The 20,322-nt window shown below is 42.0% G+C and overlaps 1 protein-coding gene across 1 annotated transcript in view; it reads right to left on the bottom strand.

Moving 5' to 3' along the window:
- CDK15 (cyclin dependent kinase 15) overlaps positions 1 to 20,322 on the bottom strand; it is a 91,100-nt gene that overhangs the window by 24,797 nt on the left and 45,981 nt on the right. Inside the window, exon 10 of the mRNA XM_068968964.1 lies at positions 14,928 to 14,991. Coding sequence (XP_068825065.1) covers positions 14,928 to 14,991 — 64 coding nt within the window. The remainder of the gene's footprint in view (positions 1 to 14,927; positions 14,992 to 20,322) is intronic.

The following is a 20,322-nucleotide window of genomic DNA, read 5'->3' as shown; positions in this document are numbered from 1 at the left end:
CAAAGGTCTGTCTAGTCAAGGCTATGGTTTTTCCTGTGGTCGTGTATGGATGTGAGAGTTGGACTGTGAAGAAGGCTGAGCGCCGAAGAATTGAGCTTTTGAACTGTGGTGTTGGAGAAGCCTCTTGGGAGTCCCTTCGACTGCAAGGCGATCCAACCAATCCATTCTGAAGATCAGCCCTGGGATTTCTTTGGAAGGAATGATGCTAAAGCTGAAACTCCAGTACTTTGGCCACCTCATGCAAAGAGTTGACTCATTGGAAAAGACTCTGATGCTGGGAGGGATTGGGGGCAGGAGGAGAAGGGGACGACAGAGGATGAGACGGCTGGATGGCATCACTGACTCAATGGACGTGAGTCTGAGTGAACTCTGGGAGTTGGTGATGGACAGGGAGGCCTGGCGTGCTGCGATTCATGGGGTTGCAGAGAGTCGGACACGACTGAGCGACTGAACTGAACTGAACTGAACTGAGTGGAGAAATAGACAAAGAGAACAGACCTATGGACAGGGGAGGGGGACAAGGTGAAGGGGACGAGGGAGAGAGTGAGATATAAGGAGAGAGTAACATGGAAACTTACAAACCATATGTAAAATAGATAGCCAATAGGAATTTGTTGTGTGGGAACAGGACTCAGGGAACTCAAACAGGGGCTCTGTGACAATCTAGAGGGGTGGGATTGGGAGAGAGATGGGAGGGAGGTTCCAGAGGGAGGGGACATGGGTGTACTTATGGCTGATTCTTATTGATGTTTGACAGAAAACAACACAATTCTGTAAAGCAATTATCCTTCAATTAAAAAGTAAAGTGGCAAAAAAATAAAAAAGGCTGAACATTTTAATTTCCCAACTGAATGGAGTAAAAGTAAAACGAGGGCCCAACTGTTGCTACCACAGTAAAATAATGCATTTTTTCATAAACCTTTAAGAAAGCTCATTTCACAAGTGATTCAAGTCAATAGAGGTTTGTTGATTGGTTGATAAAATATCACCATGACCCTTTGGAGCCTTAGCTCAAAGTGAAACATTTTCTAGTTACTATAGTCTTAGCACAATTACCCTACTCTTATCTTATAGCCCGGTCTACTGATCTACGCCTCTGGAATTTCCCGAACCCAGCGCATTCTTAAGATATCATATATTTAGATAGTTGATAATGCTGTTAGCCTATTTTGGTATCTCCAGCAGGAACTTTAAAGTGGCTTTGCAAAAAATCTGTAGCTCTTCTATCTCACCCTCAGCCTCAGCGCATATACACCCACTCACACCCTCCCAACTGCTTGCCCTCCTCTCTCAGGTGGCTGGCTTAGAAATTGCCTTAGTCTTTTGCTCAAGACGTCTGAACTTGGCTTTGCATTACCAGGCTCTCGATTCCCATTTGAGAATCATTGGGATACCAAAAGTCAGTGTTCTCATGCAGGGCGCTACTTGGCACTTCAATGTGCATTGAAGGCTTACCACTATTCTAGAGAGAGAGAAAGTCGCTCAGTTGTGTCTGACTCTTTGCGACCCTATGGACTGTCAGGGATCCTCTGACAGGTTCCTCTGTCCATGGAATTCTCCAGGCCAGAATACTGGAGTGAGTAGCCGTTTCCTTCTCCAGGGGATCTTCTCAGCACAGGGATGAGACCCAAGTCTCTAGCGTTGGGGGTGGATTCTTTACTGTCTGAGCCACCAGGGAAGCCCCACCCACTATTCTAACCGTGCATCAAAACTTTTTGTGGATTCTCTAAGAAAATATTCCATCCTCAGAAGCCTGTTCCTAAGGTAATGGTCTATATAGCAGAAGGGGAAGCTAGGCTTTGCTCCCGGTGCATGGATGGAGAGGATGGAGGTGACAGAAGATATCAGGAGTCTCCCCTCTCCTGGAGGCAGTGCTCTATTTAATGTCTGTCCACCTTCAAAGTCGATGTTTGAGCTATAGCTTGATCATGCCATTCGGTGTTTATGGTGTTTAATGATTCATCATTTGGCAACATGTATCATTTCCCCTGTAGTCTCTACAAACATTTACGGGCCCCCACATGCAGCTGTTGTGTTCAGTGCTGGCAATGCACAGACGTGGTACTTGGTGCTCTCCCCTAATTTATGAGTTTCATGGGATCATAGTCTTTGCCAGCCCCTCTGGCTCTTCTTTCTCAGCTTTCAAAGAATCCCCTCTACCAGATCCTTCAGTATTGGTTCCCATGAATTCCACTGTAGTCTTTCTCTGCACACCCTCCCTTGGGCAACTGAATTCACACCTGGAGTTTTAAATACCACTTTAAGCCGATGACTTCCAATTTTGTATTTCTATATTAGACCCCTATAATCACAGGCTTCTATTTCTTTCTTTCTTTGTTTTTTTTTTTTTTTTGCTATGCTGAGTGGCTTGTGGGAAACTTAGTTCCCCTATCAGGGACAGAACCCGGGCCCTAAGCAGTCAGAACATGGAGTCCTAAACACTGGGTCACCAGGGAGGTCCCCACAGGCTTGTCTTTCTATTATAATTGCTTTTTAGATATCCCTACTTGGTGGTCTCACAGATAGCTTAAACTCAAAATGTTCAAACCTTATACTCTTTATGTTCCCCCCAATCTGTTCCTTCCCCACTTTATTTCCTGTGCCAGTAAATGGTGCTATCCTTCTCTCACCCACTGGATCTCAGTTTCTCTTTCACAGTCAGCTACAATCTCCCCTTGACTGTATCTTCCTCTTGCTTTTTAGATTTGCCCCAACGTTCCTCATTCGTTGCCACTGCTTTGGTTGAGACTTCCTACTTATCTTCTAGAATCTGGAGCATTGCCATACTGACTACCACCAATTTAATTCTACATATAGCCTTCCAAGCAATTTTTTCTAAAATTTAAATCCTGCCATATCTCTTCCCTACTAACAACCATCCGATGCCTTCTCTTTGCTTATTAGTCAAATCTAATACTTACGATGTTTACCACTAATTTTCCAATCTGGCTGCTGTCTACCCTTCCAGGTTAATCTCCAGCAATTGTTGTTTTAGTCACTAAGTTGTGTCTGATTCTTATGACCCCATGAACTGTAGCCCCGCCAGGCTCCTCTGTCCGTGGGATTTCCCAGGTAAGAATACTGGAGTGGGTTGCCATTTCCTTCTCCAGGGGATCTTCCCGACCCGGGGATCAAACCTGTCTCCTGAATTAGCAAGTGGATTATTTACCAATGAGCCACCTGGGAAGCCCCAATCTCTAGCAATAGTCACCACAAGCCAACATTCTAGCTTCCCTGAGCAATTCACCTACTTTTATATTAAGTAAACCTACTCCTCTATTGAGTTCCTTTGTCTGGAATGTCCTTCCCCTCTTGCTCACGTAGAGAAAGCCCTCTTCATGATTCTTGAAACCCAGTACATGTCTCTTTCTCCCAAACAGTCCCTAGATTTCCCCAGACAACCAAGGCATTTTTTCCTAGTTCCTAGAGGTCCTCAGGGGACCCTGCTATAATAACACTTGCCACACTGTATTATTTATTTGTTTCTCCCTCTAGACTCTATGCCTTGAAGGCAGGTATCAATGTCTTATTTATTTCTGAATCCCAGTCCCAGCATCTAGCATTCAATAAATATTTGTTGAACAAATGAAAAATCGATGCTTGGGTAAAAAAATAGAAAATGAGATAAATTTACTAAACCTTATTTTAAAAATGTAAAAGTAATTCAAGACAGCCCACTTGTGATTCCCACTGTATATCTTACAGAGATCCATGATGCCAGGCAGTGGCTATGGGGCTGGGGAAGGAGCCTGTTTTGAACCAGATCCAAGATACTTATGACCTTAAGGCTTTTTTCTTGAACTAGGTAGAAACACAGCAGGATGTTACTTGGAAAAAAATTCTTTTTAACCTGCTTTCTTTCATTTGCAATTTTTCATAGTCTTAATTACTTTGAGATCATCCAGTTCCCCCAATAAAAACTAATTATTGAAATAAAATAAATTAAAGATGAGAAAACTAAAAATAAATGTAGAGACTATTAATGAAGATCAAAGTGGGCCATGTATATAAATGAATTTCACTGCCTTATTTGGGGACAGGTTAATAAAGATGTTAATTGTACCTCCCAGGAGCTTTTGCCATACTCCAGAAGTGTGACAGCGATGAGCCTGATGGTAGTTCAGACTCCGTGAACATCGTGGATTCGTTAGCTGAAGTGAGGGGTGGAGGGGTTGCCTGCTGGGGTCCCAGGGCAGGGGTTCCACTCACATAACACTTCAGAAACATGTTTCCAAGCTCACAGATTCTAAAAGCAAATCTGGGTTAAAGGACATAATCATTTGAAAATGAACATGGAAAAATGTTATTGGCTAATGTCAGCCTAGGTCATTGCTTTATTACCAAATTATATTTGTCCTTGGAAATTATATTTGCTTATGGAATCACCTATGAGCACCAACTTGGAGTCCAACAGATTGGATATTCTGGGTCACCCTGGCTAGGTAACCCTGGGCAAGACACATACCTCCCCAAGCCTCAGCTCTCTCATCTATAAAGTAGAAATGATAGCACTGCCCCTATCTGATAGGGCTGTAGTGAAGCCAAGTAGAATTATGTATGTAAAGTGCCTTGTTGCTCAGTTATGTCCAACTCTTTGTGATCTTATGGACTGCAGCACACCAGGCTTCCCTGTCCTTCACAGTTTCCCAGAGCTTGCTCAAACTCATGTCCATCAAGTCAGTGATGCCATCCAACCATCTCATCCTCTGTTGTCTCCTTCTCTTCCTGCCTTAGATCTTTCCCAGCATCAGGGTCTTTTCCAAGGAGTTAACTCTTCACATCATGTGGCCAAAGTATTGGAGCTTCAGCTTCAAGATCAGTCCTTCCAATGAACATTCAGGGTTGATTTCCTTTAGGATGGACTGGTTGGATCTCCTTGTAGTTCAAGGGACTCTCAAGAGTCTTCTCCAACACCACAGTTCACAAGCATCAATTCTTCAATGCTCAGCCTTCTTCACAGTCCAACTCTCACATCCATACATGACCACTGGAAAAACCATAGCTTTGACTAGACAGACCTTTGTTGGCAAAGTGATGTCTCTGCTTTTTAATATGCTGTCTAGGTTGGTCATAACTTTTCTTCTAAGGAGCGAGTGCCTTTTAATTTCATGGCTGCAGTCACCATCTGCAGTGATTTTGGAGCCCAAGAAAATAAAATCTGTCACTGTTTCCATTGTTTCCCCATCTATATGCCATGAAATGATGGAACTAGATGCTGCGACTTTTGTTTTTTGAATGTTGAGTTTTAAGCCAGCTTTTTCACTCTCCACTTTCACTTTCATCAAGAGGCTGTTTAGTTCCTCTTCACTTTCTGCCATAAGGGTGATGTCATCTGCATATCTGAGGTTATTGATATTTCTCCTGGCAATCTTGATTCCAGCTTGTGCTTCATCCAGCCTGGCATTTCACATGATGTACTCAGTATAAAGTTAAATAAGCAGGGTGACAATATACAGCCTTGATGCACTCCTTTCCTAGTTTGGAACCAGTCCGTTGTTCCACGTCCGGTTCTGATTGTTGCTTCTTGACCTGCGTACAGGTTTCTCAGGAGGAATGAAAAGGCTAAGCCAAAGTAGAAACAATGCCCAGCAGTGAATGTGTCTTGTGGTGAAAGGAAAGTCCGATGAGGTAAAAGAACAATACTGCATAGGAACGTGAAATGTTAGGTCCATGTATCAAGGCAAATTGGAAGTGGTCAAACAGGAGATGGCCAAGAGTGAACATTGACATTTTAGGAATCAGTGAACTAAAATGGATGGGAATGGGTCAATTTAATTCAGATGACCATTCTATCTACTACTATGGACAAGAATCCCGTAGAAGAAATGGAGTAGCCCTCATGGTCAACAAAAGAGTCCAAAGTGCAGTACTTGGGTATAATCTCAAAAATGACAGAATGATCTTGGGTCTTTTCCAAGGCAAACCATTCAATATTACAGTAAAGCGCCTAACTCACACTAACTTATATTGTCTGCTGGGATCCATTCTGGTCAGAGAAGCACAGAGTTCCAGAGAATAACAAGAAGAGATAAGAAAGCCTACTTCAGTGATCAATGCAAAGAAATAGAGGAAAAGAACAGAATGGGAAAGACTAGAGATCTCTTCAAGAAAATTAGAGACACCAAGGGAACATTTCATGCAAAGATGGGCTCGATAAAGGACAGAAATGGTCTGGACCTAACAGAAGCAGAAGATAGTAAGAAAAGGGGGCAAGAATACACAGAAGAACTGTACAAAAAAGATCTTCACGACCCAAATAATCATGATGGTGTGATCACTCATCTAGAGCCAGACATCCTGGAATGTGAAGTCAAGTGGGCCTTGGAAAGCATTGCTATGAACAAAGCTAGTGGAGGTGATGGAATTCCAGTTGAGCTATTTCAAATCCTGAAAGATGATGCTGTGAAAGTGCTGTACTCAATATGCCAGCAAATTTGGAAAACTCAGCAGTGGCCACAGGACTGCAAAAGGTCAATTTTCATTCCAGTTCCAAAGAAAGGCAATGCCAAAGAATGCTCAAACTACCACACAGTTGCACTCATCTCACACGCTAGTAAAGTAATGCTCAAAATTCCCCAAGCCAGGCTTCAGCAATATGTGAACCATGAACTTCCAGATGTTCAAGCTGGTTTTAGAAAAGGCAGAGGAACCAGACATCAAACTGCCAACATCCGCTGAATCTGGAAAAAGCAAGAGAGTTCCAGAAACACATCTATTTCTGCTTTATTGGCTATGCCAAAGCCTTTGACTGTGTGGATCACAAGAAACTGTGGAAAATTCTTCAAGAGATGGGAATGCCAGACCACCTGACCTGCCTCTTGAGAAATCTGTATGCAGGTCAGGAAGCAACAGTTAGAACTGGACATGGAACGACAGACTGGTTCCAAATAGGAAAAGGAGTACGTCAAGGCTGTATATTGTCACCCTGCTTATTTAACTTATATACAGAGTACATCATGAGAAACGCTGGGCTGGAAGAAGCACAAGCTGGAATCAAGATTGCCGGGAGAAATATCAATCACCTCAGATATGCAGATGACACCACCCTTAAGGCAGAAAGTGAAGAGGAACTAAAAAGCCCCTTGATGAGAGTGAAAGAGGAGAGTGAAAAAGTTGGCTTAAAGCTCAATATTCAGAAAACGAAGATCATGGCATCCGGTCCCATCACTTCATGGGAAATAGATGGGGAAACAGTGGAAACAGTGTCAGACTTTATTTTTGGGGGCTCCAAAATCACTGTAGATGGTGACTGCAGCCCTGAAATTAAAAGACACTTACTCCTTGGAAGAAAATTTATGAGCAACCTAGATAGCATATTCAAAAGCAGAGACGTTACTTTGCCAACAAAGGTCCGTCTAGTCAAGGCTATGGTTTTTCCAGTGGTCATGTATGGATGTGAGAGTTGGACTGTGAAGAAGGCTGAGCATTGAAGAATTGATGCTTTTGAACTGTGGTGTTGGAGAAGACTCTTGAGAGCCCCTTGGACTGCAGAGAGATCCAACCAGTCCATTCTGAAGGAGATCAACCCTGTGATTTCTTTGGAAGGAATGATGCTAAAGCTGAAACTCCAGTACTTTGGCCACCTCATGCAAAGAGTTGACTCATTGGAAAAGACTCTGATACTGGGAGGGATTGAGGGCAGGAGGAGAAGGGGACGACTGAGGATGAGATGGCTGGATGGCATCACTGACTCGATGGACGTGAGTCTGAGTGAACTCTGGGAGTTGGTGATGGACAGGGAGGCCTGGCGTGCTGCGATTCATGGGGTCGCAAAGAGTTGGACACGACTGAGCGACTGAACTGAACTGAAAGAGAAGCTTTCTCTCACGTCCACACAGAGGCATTTCCTAGGTTGGGAAATGGGTCAGTCCACTGCCAAACTATGTTCTCCTTCTTCTAACCATGTTGGCAGATAAACAACAGCTATTTTACCCAGCAAAAGGTGAATAGTAACTTCCATGTACTTTCTTGATAAAGCAGGCAGAACAAGGATTATTAGTTCAGAGGATACAGTTGGAACTGGAACCCAGGGTTCCTCACCTCTGGTTATTGATTTCATTCAACAGATATCTATTTACTCTTATGTGACAGTTACAGGGGCAAGTGTAAGATACTAGAAACACTGGAAGTGCTCAGGTTTGCATTGCAGAAACCTTTAGTGATCTTTCCACTGTATCGAGATTTAGGTGAAAGCAACGATAACAACACGATTGCCATCTGTGATGTAGCGGTCCTTACTGGAGGAACACCATGAAGATAATAAAGGTCTCCAGGGGAAGATCCCCGTGGCCACAGCATCTCACAGTGGTTCAGGATGAGGAGAAAGGAGCCTTCACCAGAAGGGACAGCTTTAACAGGTGCTCAGACTGACTCAGGTAGGTGTTGGAAAATTGCAGGTCAGCTCTTACAGTGTGTGAATTCAGGCAGTGTTTAAGCCCAAGCAAGCAAAAATCAAGTCAGTTCTGGCCTAGGAGGTGTGCCTGATATCTAGAAGGAAGTCAAGAACTCTAAGGGAGCTAAACAGAAAGAAGGGGCTTCTTAGGTGGCACTAGTGGTAAAGAACCCACCTCCCAGTGCAGGAGACATAAGAGATGTGGGTTCGATCCCTGGGTTGGGAAGATCCCCTAGAGGAAGAAATGGCAACCCACTCCAGTATTCTTGCCTGGAGAATTCCATGGATAAAAGAGCCTGGCTGGCTACGGTCCATGGGGTCGCAGGGTTGGACACAACTGAGCAACTGAACACACATACAAACAGAAAGAAACCGGCATAGCATCATCTCTCACACACCTGTCACTGAGCAGCTGAATGAACTTCCACATTGTGTAAAAAAAAAAAAAAGGATGGGAACTACCTTTTGGTGGGCACTGCCTAAAAGTTAGACATTGTGGATGTTAACTAAACTTATGGTGGTAATCATTTTGCAGTGTATACACATATCAAATCATTATGTTGGCTGCATAATGAGACAGGGACATAACATAGTTAGTAGAAGGAGAACAAGGTTTGGCTTTGGATGGACCCATTTCCCAGCCTAGGAAATGCTTCTGGGTGGACCTGGGAGAAAGCTTCTCTTTCCTCAGGTGTAAAACTGTGCTATTCTGACCAGCATGGACCCCAGCAGACAGTATGCTGTGCTATGCTGTACTTGGTCTCTCTGTCTCTTTGCAACCTCATGGACCGTAGCCCACCAGGCTCCTCTGTTCATGGGGATTCTCCAGGCAAGAATACTGGAGCGGGTTGCCATGCTCTCCTCCAGGGAATCTTCCCAACCCAGGGGGAACATATTTTAAATCATAGGATCTTTCTCACTTTTACAGATTAGGGAACTGGAAAAGAATAACTTCCTCAAGCACCCCCAGAGGATGCCAGATGGAGCGTGGACCTGCCACTCCTGGAATTGATGCCGATAATTAAAATGTCTCTTATCAGTATCTTTCCCCTTAGTTCAGCCCACTGAGCAACTCCCTTGTCTAACGGTTCACTGAATCGAGTGGATGCGATGCACACAGCTTAGGCTGTGTTCACAGCAAACACACAAAGACATACTCAGACCCCTTTGAGCCCAAAGCATGGCAGCTCTTGGTCACCGCAACACGGACAAAGATCATTTGAAACTTTTAATCATCCTCTGTCCTGTAGCGATGTCACATGAAGTGAAGTGCTCACGCTGGATTTCAGGTCAAAAGAAAACATTCCCAGGGTGGGGCTAGATGGCTGTGTTTTAATGCTGTCTGATGCCAGTATTCCGCCCATGTTATTTCTTGCTTCCCCCTGGTGGTCAAAAACTGGAAAAGCAGTCGTACTGAAAATAACTAGGTGTCAGCAGGATCCATTTGCCTATCGTTTATAGGACATCTGAATCTGGGTCCCTGCAGGGCTTTTAGAACCGCTTTCCTGCCTTTTGATTTCTACTAAGTTCTTCCAGTGGAAAGTCTTTCCATGTGCGGTGTTCTTTCCTGGGGCTGAAAGAACCAGGATAATCCCGGATGCTTCCCTACAGCTGAGCTCATGTCACAAATCAAGCATGATTTTCAGCAGATATTTCTTTAAAAGTTTGAAGGCCTCTGTGGACTCTATTCCCTTCTCAACAGGAACAGGCATCAAAGAGACAGGAATAAAATGCTTTGCACGCACATCGGGAACTAATTGCCAATTTGGCAAATGCGTTGACTAATGTCATGCACTGTTATTTCTAAATCCTCTCCTGTCCTTGACCCCCAGTATCTAGATATAAACTTGGAACCATTAGTGGAGAAGGATAAAGTCTTCTGGTGCCTCAAATGGAATTGAGAGGGATTTAAACTAGGCGCTTTTGAGCATGGTGAAATGAACCCAGCAGTACATTAATGCTAGGATTTGAGCTCACACAGCGTGAGCGCTTTCAAAAACCGTGTTTAAGGAAGCAAACAGAGCCACGACAGACCCTTTCAGGGGAGCAAAAGGAGTTGGATGAAACAATCAATGACACATTAAAAAACCACAACTGGGCTGCAATCATGTGGGCAGGAAAAAAAAAGTTTTTATCACAGGATCTTTGCATCTAATGAGATGGTGACTGGACAAGGTCCAGAGGAGTAAGGCCTCTGTTTACTTTACCTAAGAAATGTCTAAATATTTAGTTGATTCTCTTAAAAGCCTTATGGGAGCCTCTAGCAAACTGGTCTTTAAGGTATGATCTTATTGGCTCTATATTGCCATTGGCAGAGCTTTTTAAAGGGAATTTGGAAAAGTCAGAAGATACTACCACTGAAAGTACAAATGTTAACTTTTCTTTTCCTCTCAAAATTAACTCTTTTTATTGTCCTCCAAATATTTAGTTTAGGACCAATACCTTGCCAGTCAATACTTTGTCTTAATTATTCCTGAAAGGTTAATCCGTTCCTCGCTGTTGTTATTTAGTTGCTAAGTCATGTCTGACACTTTTGCGACTCCATGGACTATAGCCCGCCAGGCTCCTCTGTCCTTGGGATTCTTCAGACAAGAATATAGGAGTGGGTTGCCATTTCCTTCTCCAGGGATCTTCCTGACGCAGGGATCTCTACCCCTTTCGTACATTTTATTCTTATCGGGTCCAGTTGGGCCCAAAGTGCTTGAGACTAAAAAGGGGAGGGGTATTTTCTTGGGAGTGGGAGGGGAAGCTAAGAGGCCTGAGAAAGCTCTGTAAGAGTGTCTATAGGGGTCCACCCTTTAAATTCACACTACTGTTGTATTGGCAGACTTCAGTCAAGACCAATATCCAGTTTGCGCTAAGCTTCTGGGATCCCCTGTGTCAAAAACCCAGTGCTTCCCAGACATGGCATCAACTGGGGCTTTAACCTTTTTTAGACTTTCTCCAGCATGCCTTCTTTATCACTGCTTCCTGTGGACTCTTACTAAGGGTCACCGAACTTCTCCCCTCCCCCCCTGCAGGAGGCCAGCACAGACCCCTGTTCCCGCCAGTTTGATTAATGTGTCTTGGCTGATTGTGTGCAAGATGGCAGGCCTTTAGCAAGTGTGACCAGTTTATTGTTCAGCCAATCACAGGCGCCTCAGTTAGCATGTGAAAAGGGGGTGTGTTGCTGGGGAGGGCGAGTGTTCTGGCGGCTGAGTCAAAGGAAGAGCGTTTTGGGGGGTCACGGAGCAACACCCACTTCTTTGAGGGGATGTTACTATGCTCTACTAAACCTGTAAACCTCTTACTCAAAGCACTTTTTTTTCTCCTCCCTCTTTTTTCAAGGAGATCTTTTTTTCCCATGGTGCAAGCAAGGCAAGACACTGGCTACTCTGCAGATGGAGTTCACGTTCCAGGGTTTTTAATATTTCACTTTTATATTTCTGTTAGAGAATGATCCTGCTGAGAGTCTGGGAATCCGTGCTCGTCAGAACCCCCTCACTGACACTTGGATATATTGCTCTGAAAGCTATCCCAGGAGAAAAGATTAAACAAAAAAAGCCTACTTTTCAAAGCCTACTTCTCAATCTGCCCACATCAAAATAAGACAACTGGCCCTTTGAAGTGGAAGACACGGAGTTCTCAGCCAGCTTGCTTAAAATGGGGGGTGGGGTGGGGAAGAGAAGGAAGGAAAGAAAGAAGGAAAGAAAGACTAGGGTATAAAATTATATACCTCTCTTTCCTCGGCTAGATTTAATCTGGCAAGGGAGTCTGAATTGATGGTGAGAAAACTGACAACCTGCTCATCACCACCCCCAAGAAAAGAGGTAACTGGTCAGAGAAACCTGTCCAGCTGGGTCAGCACCAGGCATCTTTTAAAAAACCTGTATAAATAGAAACTGTGTTGTTCATACATAGTCCAGACAAGGTCTGGAAAGGGCAGAGTGGACACAGATGGACACTGGATGGTTCTTTAGGTTCTGAGCTCTCCAGCTCCCTCAGAGTGATTGTACTGCTGAATTCAAAGTTTGGGGGCCCGGGGAATGAAAAGGAAAGGAATGGAAATCTCATCAAGAATGGTGTTAACGGTTCTCTGTGATGTTTATCTGGCTCCCATACCCTCTTCTGGTCCCTTAATCACCAGAGCTCAAGTGCCTGCAAATAGCAGCAGTGGCTTGGGGATGGAGGTGGGTGGGGGATGGCTTGAAGGGACTTCTTAATTCACATAAGGGGATGTTCTTGGAACACATATGTGGGTGGTTGTTTTAAAACATACTCCTTATGATTGAGCTATCAGTAGTACTTCACCCCAAGCTCAGGATATGCTGGACTTCTAAGATTTACAAGCTGAAGTTTACAACATCTTGGCTGTGACTAAGGTTACAATTTGCTTCCCTCCATAAGCCTAGCCGGACCCATGGTCTATACACTGTCCAAGCCCGTGGAAGTGGGGTTTGCAAATGAACACCCTCTCATAAGCTGAACTGGTGAAAGACTGTGGGTGAGTGACTACAAACCCAACCTCTTAGAGATCCAAGAATGTGCCAAATTCATCTATGCAGGCCCAGCATATAACACAATGCCTGGCAGATAATAGGTGCTCAAAAATTTTTGACTTATTTAAATTAAATTGAATCCTTACTAGAAAAACAATGCAAAGTATGAACCCTATTGATGTTGGGCCTGGAAAATTCTCTTCATAAATAAAAAATTGCATATTACTTTGGAATGACAGCAAAATGAAAAATGCAACATATTTTTCACTGGTGTATTGGAACCCAGGTATCTTATTTAGTACAGAATCTGGCAGGAAAGCATTTCGGACAAGTTCCTTTCATTATTGTTCTCACCGAGGATCACTGTTTATTGCTGGAATCAACTTGAAACCCAAATAGTTCAAGTTTGAGGGAATAGCATATGCTCACCATGGCAGCTTTGTGTTGAGATCATTCCAATTATTTTCTACAACCCATCTGTGACCCTAGACTTCTGCCTGCACCTACTTTAGGAAGCTAAGGGGTCCCATTTTCACCTGGAGAGCAGAGTAGGTAGGGAGGGGTACAGGCAGGGTGGAAAAAGATGAGACCCAGTTCTCCTAGAAAATGAAGCACCTGGAGAAAGGCTCTATTGTCAACTGGACCATCATCTCTATGAGAAGCCTGGTCTTTTTTCTCTCTGTCTCAGACCAAATGGAAAAGGCATTATTCCAAGCCCTAAGGTGAGAGAGTGACATTTTTCTCAAGTACTAATTAGAAATGGCAAACTATTTGTAAATGATCCAAACCCCATCTAGCAATGCATATAGATCATTCACAAAGCAACTGAAATGATTTTAGAGTTGGTCTTTAGCTGCTGTAGGTGATCCATAATCTTAGTCAGTTCAAGATGACTAAACCCTATATACAGCTGTTTGAGTAAAAGTATGAGATGCTGGAGGGAAAAAGAAAATCCCTAGCCTTCTGTGTCTTTTGTTTTCCACTTTAATTGCCTTTTAAATTTTCTTACAATTTCTTACTCTCATAAAAACCCTTCCAGGATAAGCTCATACCAAAGTTAGTAATACAGCAATTTGGGGAATTTTCATTTTTAGTTATGGGACAATGGAAAGATATAAAGACTGGAAAATCAAACTTGGGCCACATTCTCCCTAATCGTGTACATATCTGAAAGTGAAAGTGAAAGTCATTCAGTCAGGTCTGACTTTTTGCAACCCCATGGACTATATAGTTCATGGAATTCTCCAGGCCAGAATACTGGAGTGGGTAGTCTTTACCTTCTCCAAGGGATCTTCCCAACCCAGGGATTGAACCTAGGTCTCCCACACTATACATATCTATCTCCCCCTTAATCCTGCCTGCGAGAGTCCAGCTCTGGTATGGCCATGATGTGGTCCTTCATCTTATCGCTCATTGCTTGCCTTCTCTCTTTTGTTTCAATGTCCTTGAAGTGACAACTCAGTGATCTGACCTCTCTGGAATGTCCTTGGGAGCATTTCTCAAAAACATCCCCCTTGGAATAATTGCAACACTTCCAAATCCACCCCCAGGAGCCAGTCTTGGAGGACCAAATATGGGACAGAAAACGACAAAGTGTTGGGTCTAGAGACGATGGATGGACTCTTGTATAATCTAGAGACATCTTACCTGGCCTGTCCTAGGCCCAGGGAGCCTCTATTTCCCCTCTAGCTTTCTTTTTATACTTTATGAAGTACAATAATCTAGCAAATAGACTCAATGATAGTCATTGGGCTCAAAAATGAGACCTTCTTTTGAGTTTTCCATTTAAACCATTGGGTGTTTGGAAATGGATGTGGAGCCCACAGTAATAGTCATTCCCAATTGTTATTCCACTTGTTCCTTGTGTTTTACAGAGCTGGAAAACTGATCTAACCTCAGCTGCTATTTCAATGTTTTCCTCATAAAAAGATTAGTCAGGGAATGTAAGAGTCTAAAAATCTGTCTACACTGTTAACAATTAAAAGAAAATAGCTTGTGTGGCCAGTGCTCTCACACCGATAACTCACAGAGCTTTTGAAAGCTCAAATCAATATTACCTGGGTTGTAGTTAGGTAGCTTGGAAATTCCAGGCCAGGTATCCTCTGTAGGGACTCCCAGCACCTATATAAAGACAAAGCAAGATGCGGGGAGAGATGAAGCGGATGGAGCAGGTATGGAGACATGGAGGACACATCGGGGAGGAACAGGGAAAAGCTGGATGTATGTCACACTGTGCCAGCTGATGTGTACAAGAAAGAAATTTTAGTGTTTCCAACATTTGTAGTTTCACAGGCAAAATTGCAGTATATTTCCATGGTCCTGTGTGTCAACTTGACTGGACTAAGGGATGCCCAAGACAGTCAATAAAACATTATTTCTGAGTGTGACTGCAAGGGTGTTTCTGGAAGAGGTTAGTATTTGAATCAGTAGACGGAATAAAGAGAACTGCCCTCACCAATTTGGGTGGCATCATCTAATCACTAGAGGGCCTGAACAGACCAAAAGAGTGGAGGAAGCACACATTTTTTGTCTCTCTTTTTGAGCTGGGACATCCATCTTCTCTTGCCTTTGGAGCCCCTAGTTCTCTGGTCTTCAGATTCTGGGACTTACACTAGTGGCCCCCTTAAACTGACTTACATCACCAGCTTTCCTGGTTTTCCACCTTGCAGAGGACATATCTCAGCTGCCATGAAATCACATGAGCCAATTCCCATGATAAATCACTATATATATATATATATATATATATAAAATATCATGGGAATTGGCTTATGTGTATACACACACACACACACACACACACCTTTCCATATCTCCCATTGGGTCTACTTCTGTGGAGAACCCTGACTAATACAGATCATATAACCTTACTTAAAGTTATATGTCATATTCTCATATTCTCAAGGTTAAAGTCATATTCTCATCCCTAAATATCTACCGGCATATCTCAGAGATATTTTGGGTTTAATTCCAGACCACGGCAATAAAGCAAATACTGTAATAATGTGAGTCACACAAATTTTTTGGTTTCCCAGTATATATAAAAGTTATGTTTACACTATATTATGGTCTATTACGTGTGTAACAGAGCAATGTGCATACCTTAATTTAAAAACCAATGTACATACCTTAATTAAAAAAATGCTTCCTTGCTAAAAAATTGCTACCTGTCATCTGACAAGGAAGCGTTGCTGCAAACCTTCAATTTGTTTTAAAAAAGCAATGTCTGCAAAGTGCAATAAAGTAAAGCACAGTATAATGGAGCATGTCTACTGTATGAATGCATGATCACCACAGATTGGGATGCTATTTTCAGAGTTGGAAATATAGAAAGACGTGAGTGGCAAAGTGTCCCTTTGCCTTACATTAGATAACTCTCTGTATATATACATATATCTCAACAGGAGGCACTTGACAGTTTAAATTATGCCTCAGCATGGGCATTCAGCTGTTCACCAATGTGCTCAAATTAAAAAGGATTCAGATTACTGACCTTTAGGCAGTGGAATGTTGGCTAAAAATGATCCTAAACCTAACCTAGTCTTTTCTACTGAATTCATCTTATCTGCTTTTTTTCTCTGCGGCCCAGCAGTTTGGAATATAGTATTTGGTTTTTAACTGGTGGATCATAATAGTAACAACATTGCTTGAAAAAGAGCTCATTTATGCTTTGAATTACTAAACTGAAGCTTTACTTTTTAATTACTATGAAAAGAAAAATCTTTTAGAATTTAAAGTCAAAATACTTCAGATTTTAAATGATTCTGTTACTCTGAGTTCCCTTGTAGACAAAACCTTACCATTCTTTTAAGATAATCATAAATGCTCAATGTCAATTGGGAGTTGGAACAATACTGTTTTTGTGAAATACTAATGAAACATTAGTAGCTTTCATTAGTAGCTATACAATATAGCTCTTCTGGGAAGCATGCCTCAATATAAGCATCTCTCATAGAAGAAGCCTAGTGAAGCTATTTGTAAAATGCTGGAGACAGATGCTGGTCCAGTTGTTATGGCAGGAAATCAACTGCCCAACAACGACTGACTTCCTACTCCAGGTGATCTTGCCAACCTAGGGAATGAACCTGTGTCTCTTGTGTGTCTTGCACCGGCAGGTAGATTCTTTATCATTGCACCACCTGGGAAGCCTCGACTGATAAAAATTGATGAGGAATTGGAAGCCTCTTAATACCTACCAGTTAGCTGAGTAGGACTCTGGCTGAGAAGTATACTTTGTGGTGCTTGTTAAGCTTGTCCTCAAACAAAAGCTATCAAAGTGCCGTTTTCCCTCACATAATAATGAAAAAAAAATCAAGCCACCCAGTAGAAGCTTCTTTCTTTGATCCATTCCCTAAACAAATTGAAAAGTTACTGAGAGGATTATGAGCTTTTCCTAGCAGCCACCCCAAGCCAGAGGGAACACTGAGAATCCTGGAATCCATTTTAAAAAACCAACTGGACTAATTCTTCTTTTGTGGGAGAGGGCCAAAGGATGGGGAGTTAATTCTTCTTTGCTAAACTGCCATCTTATGTATTTGCAAAGATGTGTGTGTAAACAAGTGGGCAGAATGATTCACAAATACCCCTACATCTTCTGTTGCCTGGCAAGAAAATGACAAAAGCAAAGATAATGAAGAGAAAGCAATAAAGGAAATAAATAATGACTGCATCCATATTTTCTCTAAGGCAAAAGTTACCAGAATTGTTGGGTACTTTGTATTATTGTGTAATTAAAGCCAACAATGGATACCAACAATTTTAGAATATTGTGCTAAAAGCTTTAAACAATAATTCAATACCCTTTATTTGGAAATTTGATGCTCAGTTTTTATTTGAAAATTATTGAGTTCATTTTCACTTGAGAAAATTACTAAATCTCCACTTCACTGACGGGGAAACTGAAAACCAAAAATAGTTGATTTACTCTCTCCCTGAAGGCTCTTAAAAGGCAGTTAGTGAGTGCTATGTTTGAAACCACAGTGGGATGAAGAGGCTGTTTTCTGCCTTTGTTGAAATGGAAACTGAAGGCATTTTGATTAATGGCTTTAAAGTCTGCATAGTTTATTTTATTTGGATTTTAGAGCTACATCCGGTATTATTTGCTAAAAATATTTATTGAAAGAATTAGATTTCTAAAAAATTGATCAAAAATTGATGGTAGCCATTCAGGTGTAAACGTACACACATACATACACAGCTAGGGGTATTTCAGAAATGTGATAAAATAAAGATTCAGGACTTCTCCAGAATGAGATCTCAGAATAAATGTAAAGAAAAGTTGTGATTAGAGGTTGGGAGATATCCACTAGTCCCTCCATCACATATCACAGAGCCTGAAGCAGCTTTCCTTTTTTGTCTATGTACACCATTTTTAGTAAAACACAATTCAGGAGCCATTTGGAGTGTTTGAATTTCCAAGCTACTTGGGATGAAATAGTATAATAGACAACACACTGATGAATATGTTTCTTCCTTGTTCTCAGAGCATGAAACTATAGATGTGGTAACAAAACTGGGGTCTCTACTTGCTTGGACAGAAGAAGGAGGGAAATGAGACATAATGAATCTGACCTCCTGGTGCCCAGTAAGGAGAGAGCTAAGCGATATGGAACTATCTCCTGATCAGTACAATCTGGAGCTCAACAATGAGCTGCTGCTGCTGAAAATGAAGTTGCTCAGTCGTGTCCGACTCTTTGAGACCCCATGGACTGCAGCCTACAAGGCCCCCTCGTTCATGGGATTTTCCAAGCAAGAGTACTGGAGTGCAACAATGAGCTAGGCAAGTCTATAAGCTTGAGGAATAACTTCAGAAGTGGAGGAGGGGGAGACTTAATAAACAGAGAAGAACGTTATGATTAAAAATGATAGGAGCTATAATATTCTCATAATACTTTGTTCAAAGAGGTCACAAGTTCCGGAGTCAGAAAACCAAATACACCAGGAGACACTAAAGACCTGACAAATTAGTTTGTGAGACTTGCTTTACCTCCTAACCTCAAGTTAGAGCTGAGTTCGGAACTCGCGACTCTAACATCATGCCAGTGTTATTTCTAATGTGTTTACTTGTTTTAAAGTTGCAATGAGTTGTCATAAATGTCACAATAAAGTCCTTCTGATTTATTGCAGTGTGATAAGCATAATGTTAGACATGAACATGGTGGCCTGGGTAAGACCTGTTGGACCCCTTTGTTAAGATGTGCTTGCTTTGGTTGCATCACTCATGTCTGGGTATTTTATGTCCAGATACAAGTCTAAACTTCTCACTTACTGAGTTATTAACACCTAAAACATCCTTCAGATGGCCAGGGACAGTCACCAAGACCAGTCCTGGAAACCTGATCCAATAACTAGAAAATCATCAGATTCTGGGAAGTGTCGTAACTCATTCTTTCTGATCTATGATTTCTAAGGGCTGCACTAAATGCAAAGAACTATAAAATGATTGCTTTAAGAACACAGTCATTTAAAAATAGGAAGTAATGTTTTACAAAACCAACTTATATACAACTTTTCGAATATCCTAATGGTATACCTTATCTCACTATTATAATTGTTATTAACTATCTAGTTATACATACATCTTTTGCACCTATACATAGTTCATGTTTGTTTGGCATGTATTTACTTATATACCACCCATCACCCCACCTAGATGAACAACAGTTCAAAGCACAGATTATGCGTTTTTCCTATTCTTTCCATTTTTCCAATGTCTTGTAACATCTTATAAGATAATGAGTACCCAATGATATTGCTTCCTGAATAAATGAATGGGAAAAACTTTTCAAGTGCGTAGAAGATCACTTTTACAGGGTCAGATCTAAGCAGGGTTAATTCTGCTTCCTCTAATGTGGACAAGAAACTAACAGAGAGAATAGAACAATTAGGTTAAATATTAGGAAATGCCTGTCAACAGTTTGGTTGGTCTTTGAAACATCGCTAGGAAAATAATTTCTCCGAGAGAGAAAGAGAGCAAACATTTGTTGAGCACTTAGGGTACATGGTGCTTGTTACTCACATGATCTTTAAAATTCTCACAGCAAGGTTATAAAATCATTATCACCAGCCCCATGTAACAGAAGAGGAAACTGAAGCTCAGAGGGACTCTATAACTTGCACACGTTCATTTAGCTGAAAAATGGCTAGAATTCAAATGTTCAACTTAAAAGCTGTTATTTACATTAGGCTACCTCCAGTATGAAAAGGCAAAATGATAGGATACTGAAAGAGGAACTCCCCAGGTCGGTAGGTGCCCAACACGCTACTGAAGATCAGTGGAGAAATAACTCCAGAAAGAATGAAGGGATGGAGCCAAAGCAAAAACAATACCCACTTGTGGATGTGACTGGTGATAGAAGCAAGGTCCGATGCTGTAAAGAGCAATATTGCATTGGAACCTGGAATGTTAGGTCCATGAATCAAGGCAAATTGGAAGTAGTCAAACAGGAGATG

The sequence above is a fragment of the Capricornis sumatraensis genome, chromosome 3 (assembly GCF_032405125.1).
Source record: "Capricornis sumatraensis isolate serow.1 chromosome 3, serow.2, whole genome shotgun sequence".
Taxonomy (NCBI): domain Eukaryota; kingdom Metazoa; phylum Chordata; class Mammalia; order Artiodactyla; family Bovidae; genus Capricornis; species Capricornis sumatraensis.
Note: the sequence above shows the minus strand (reverse complement) of the source record. Positions and strands in the feature narration are given on the sequence as shown.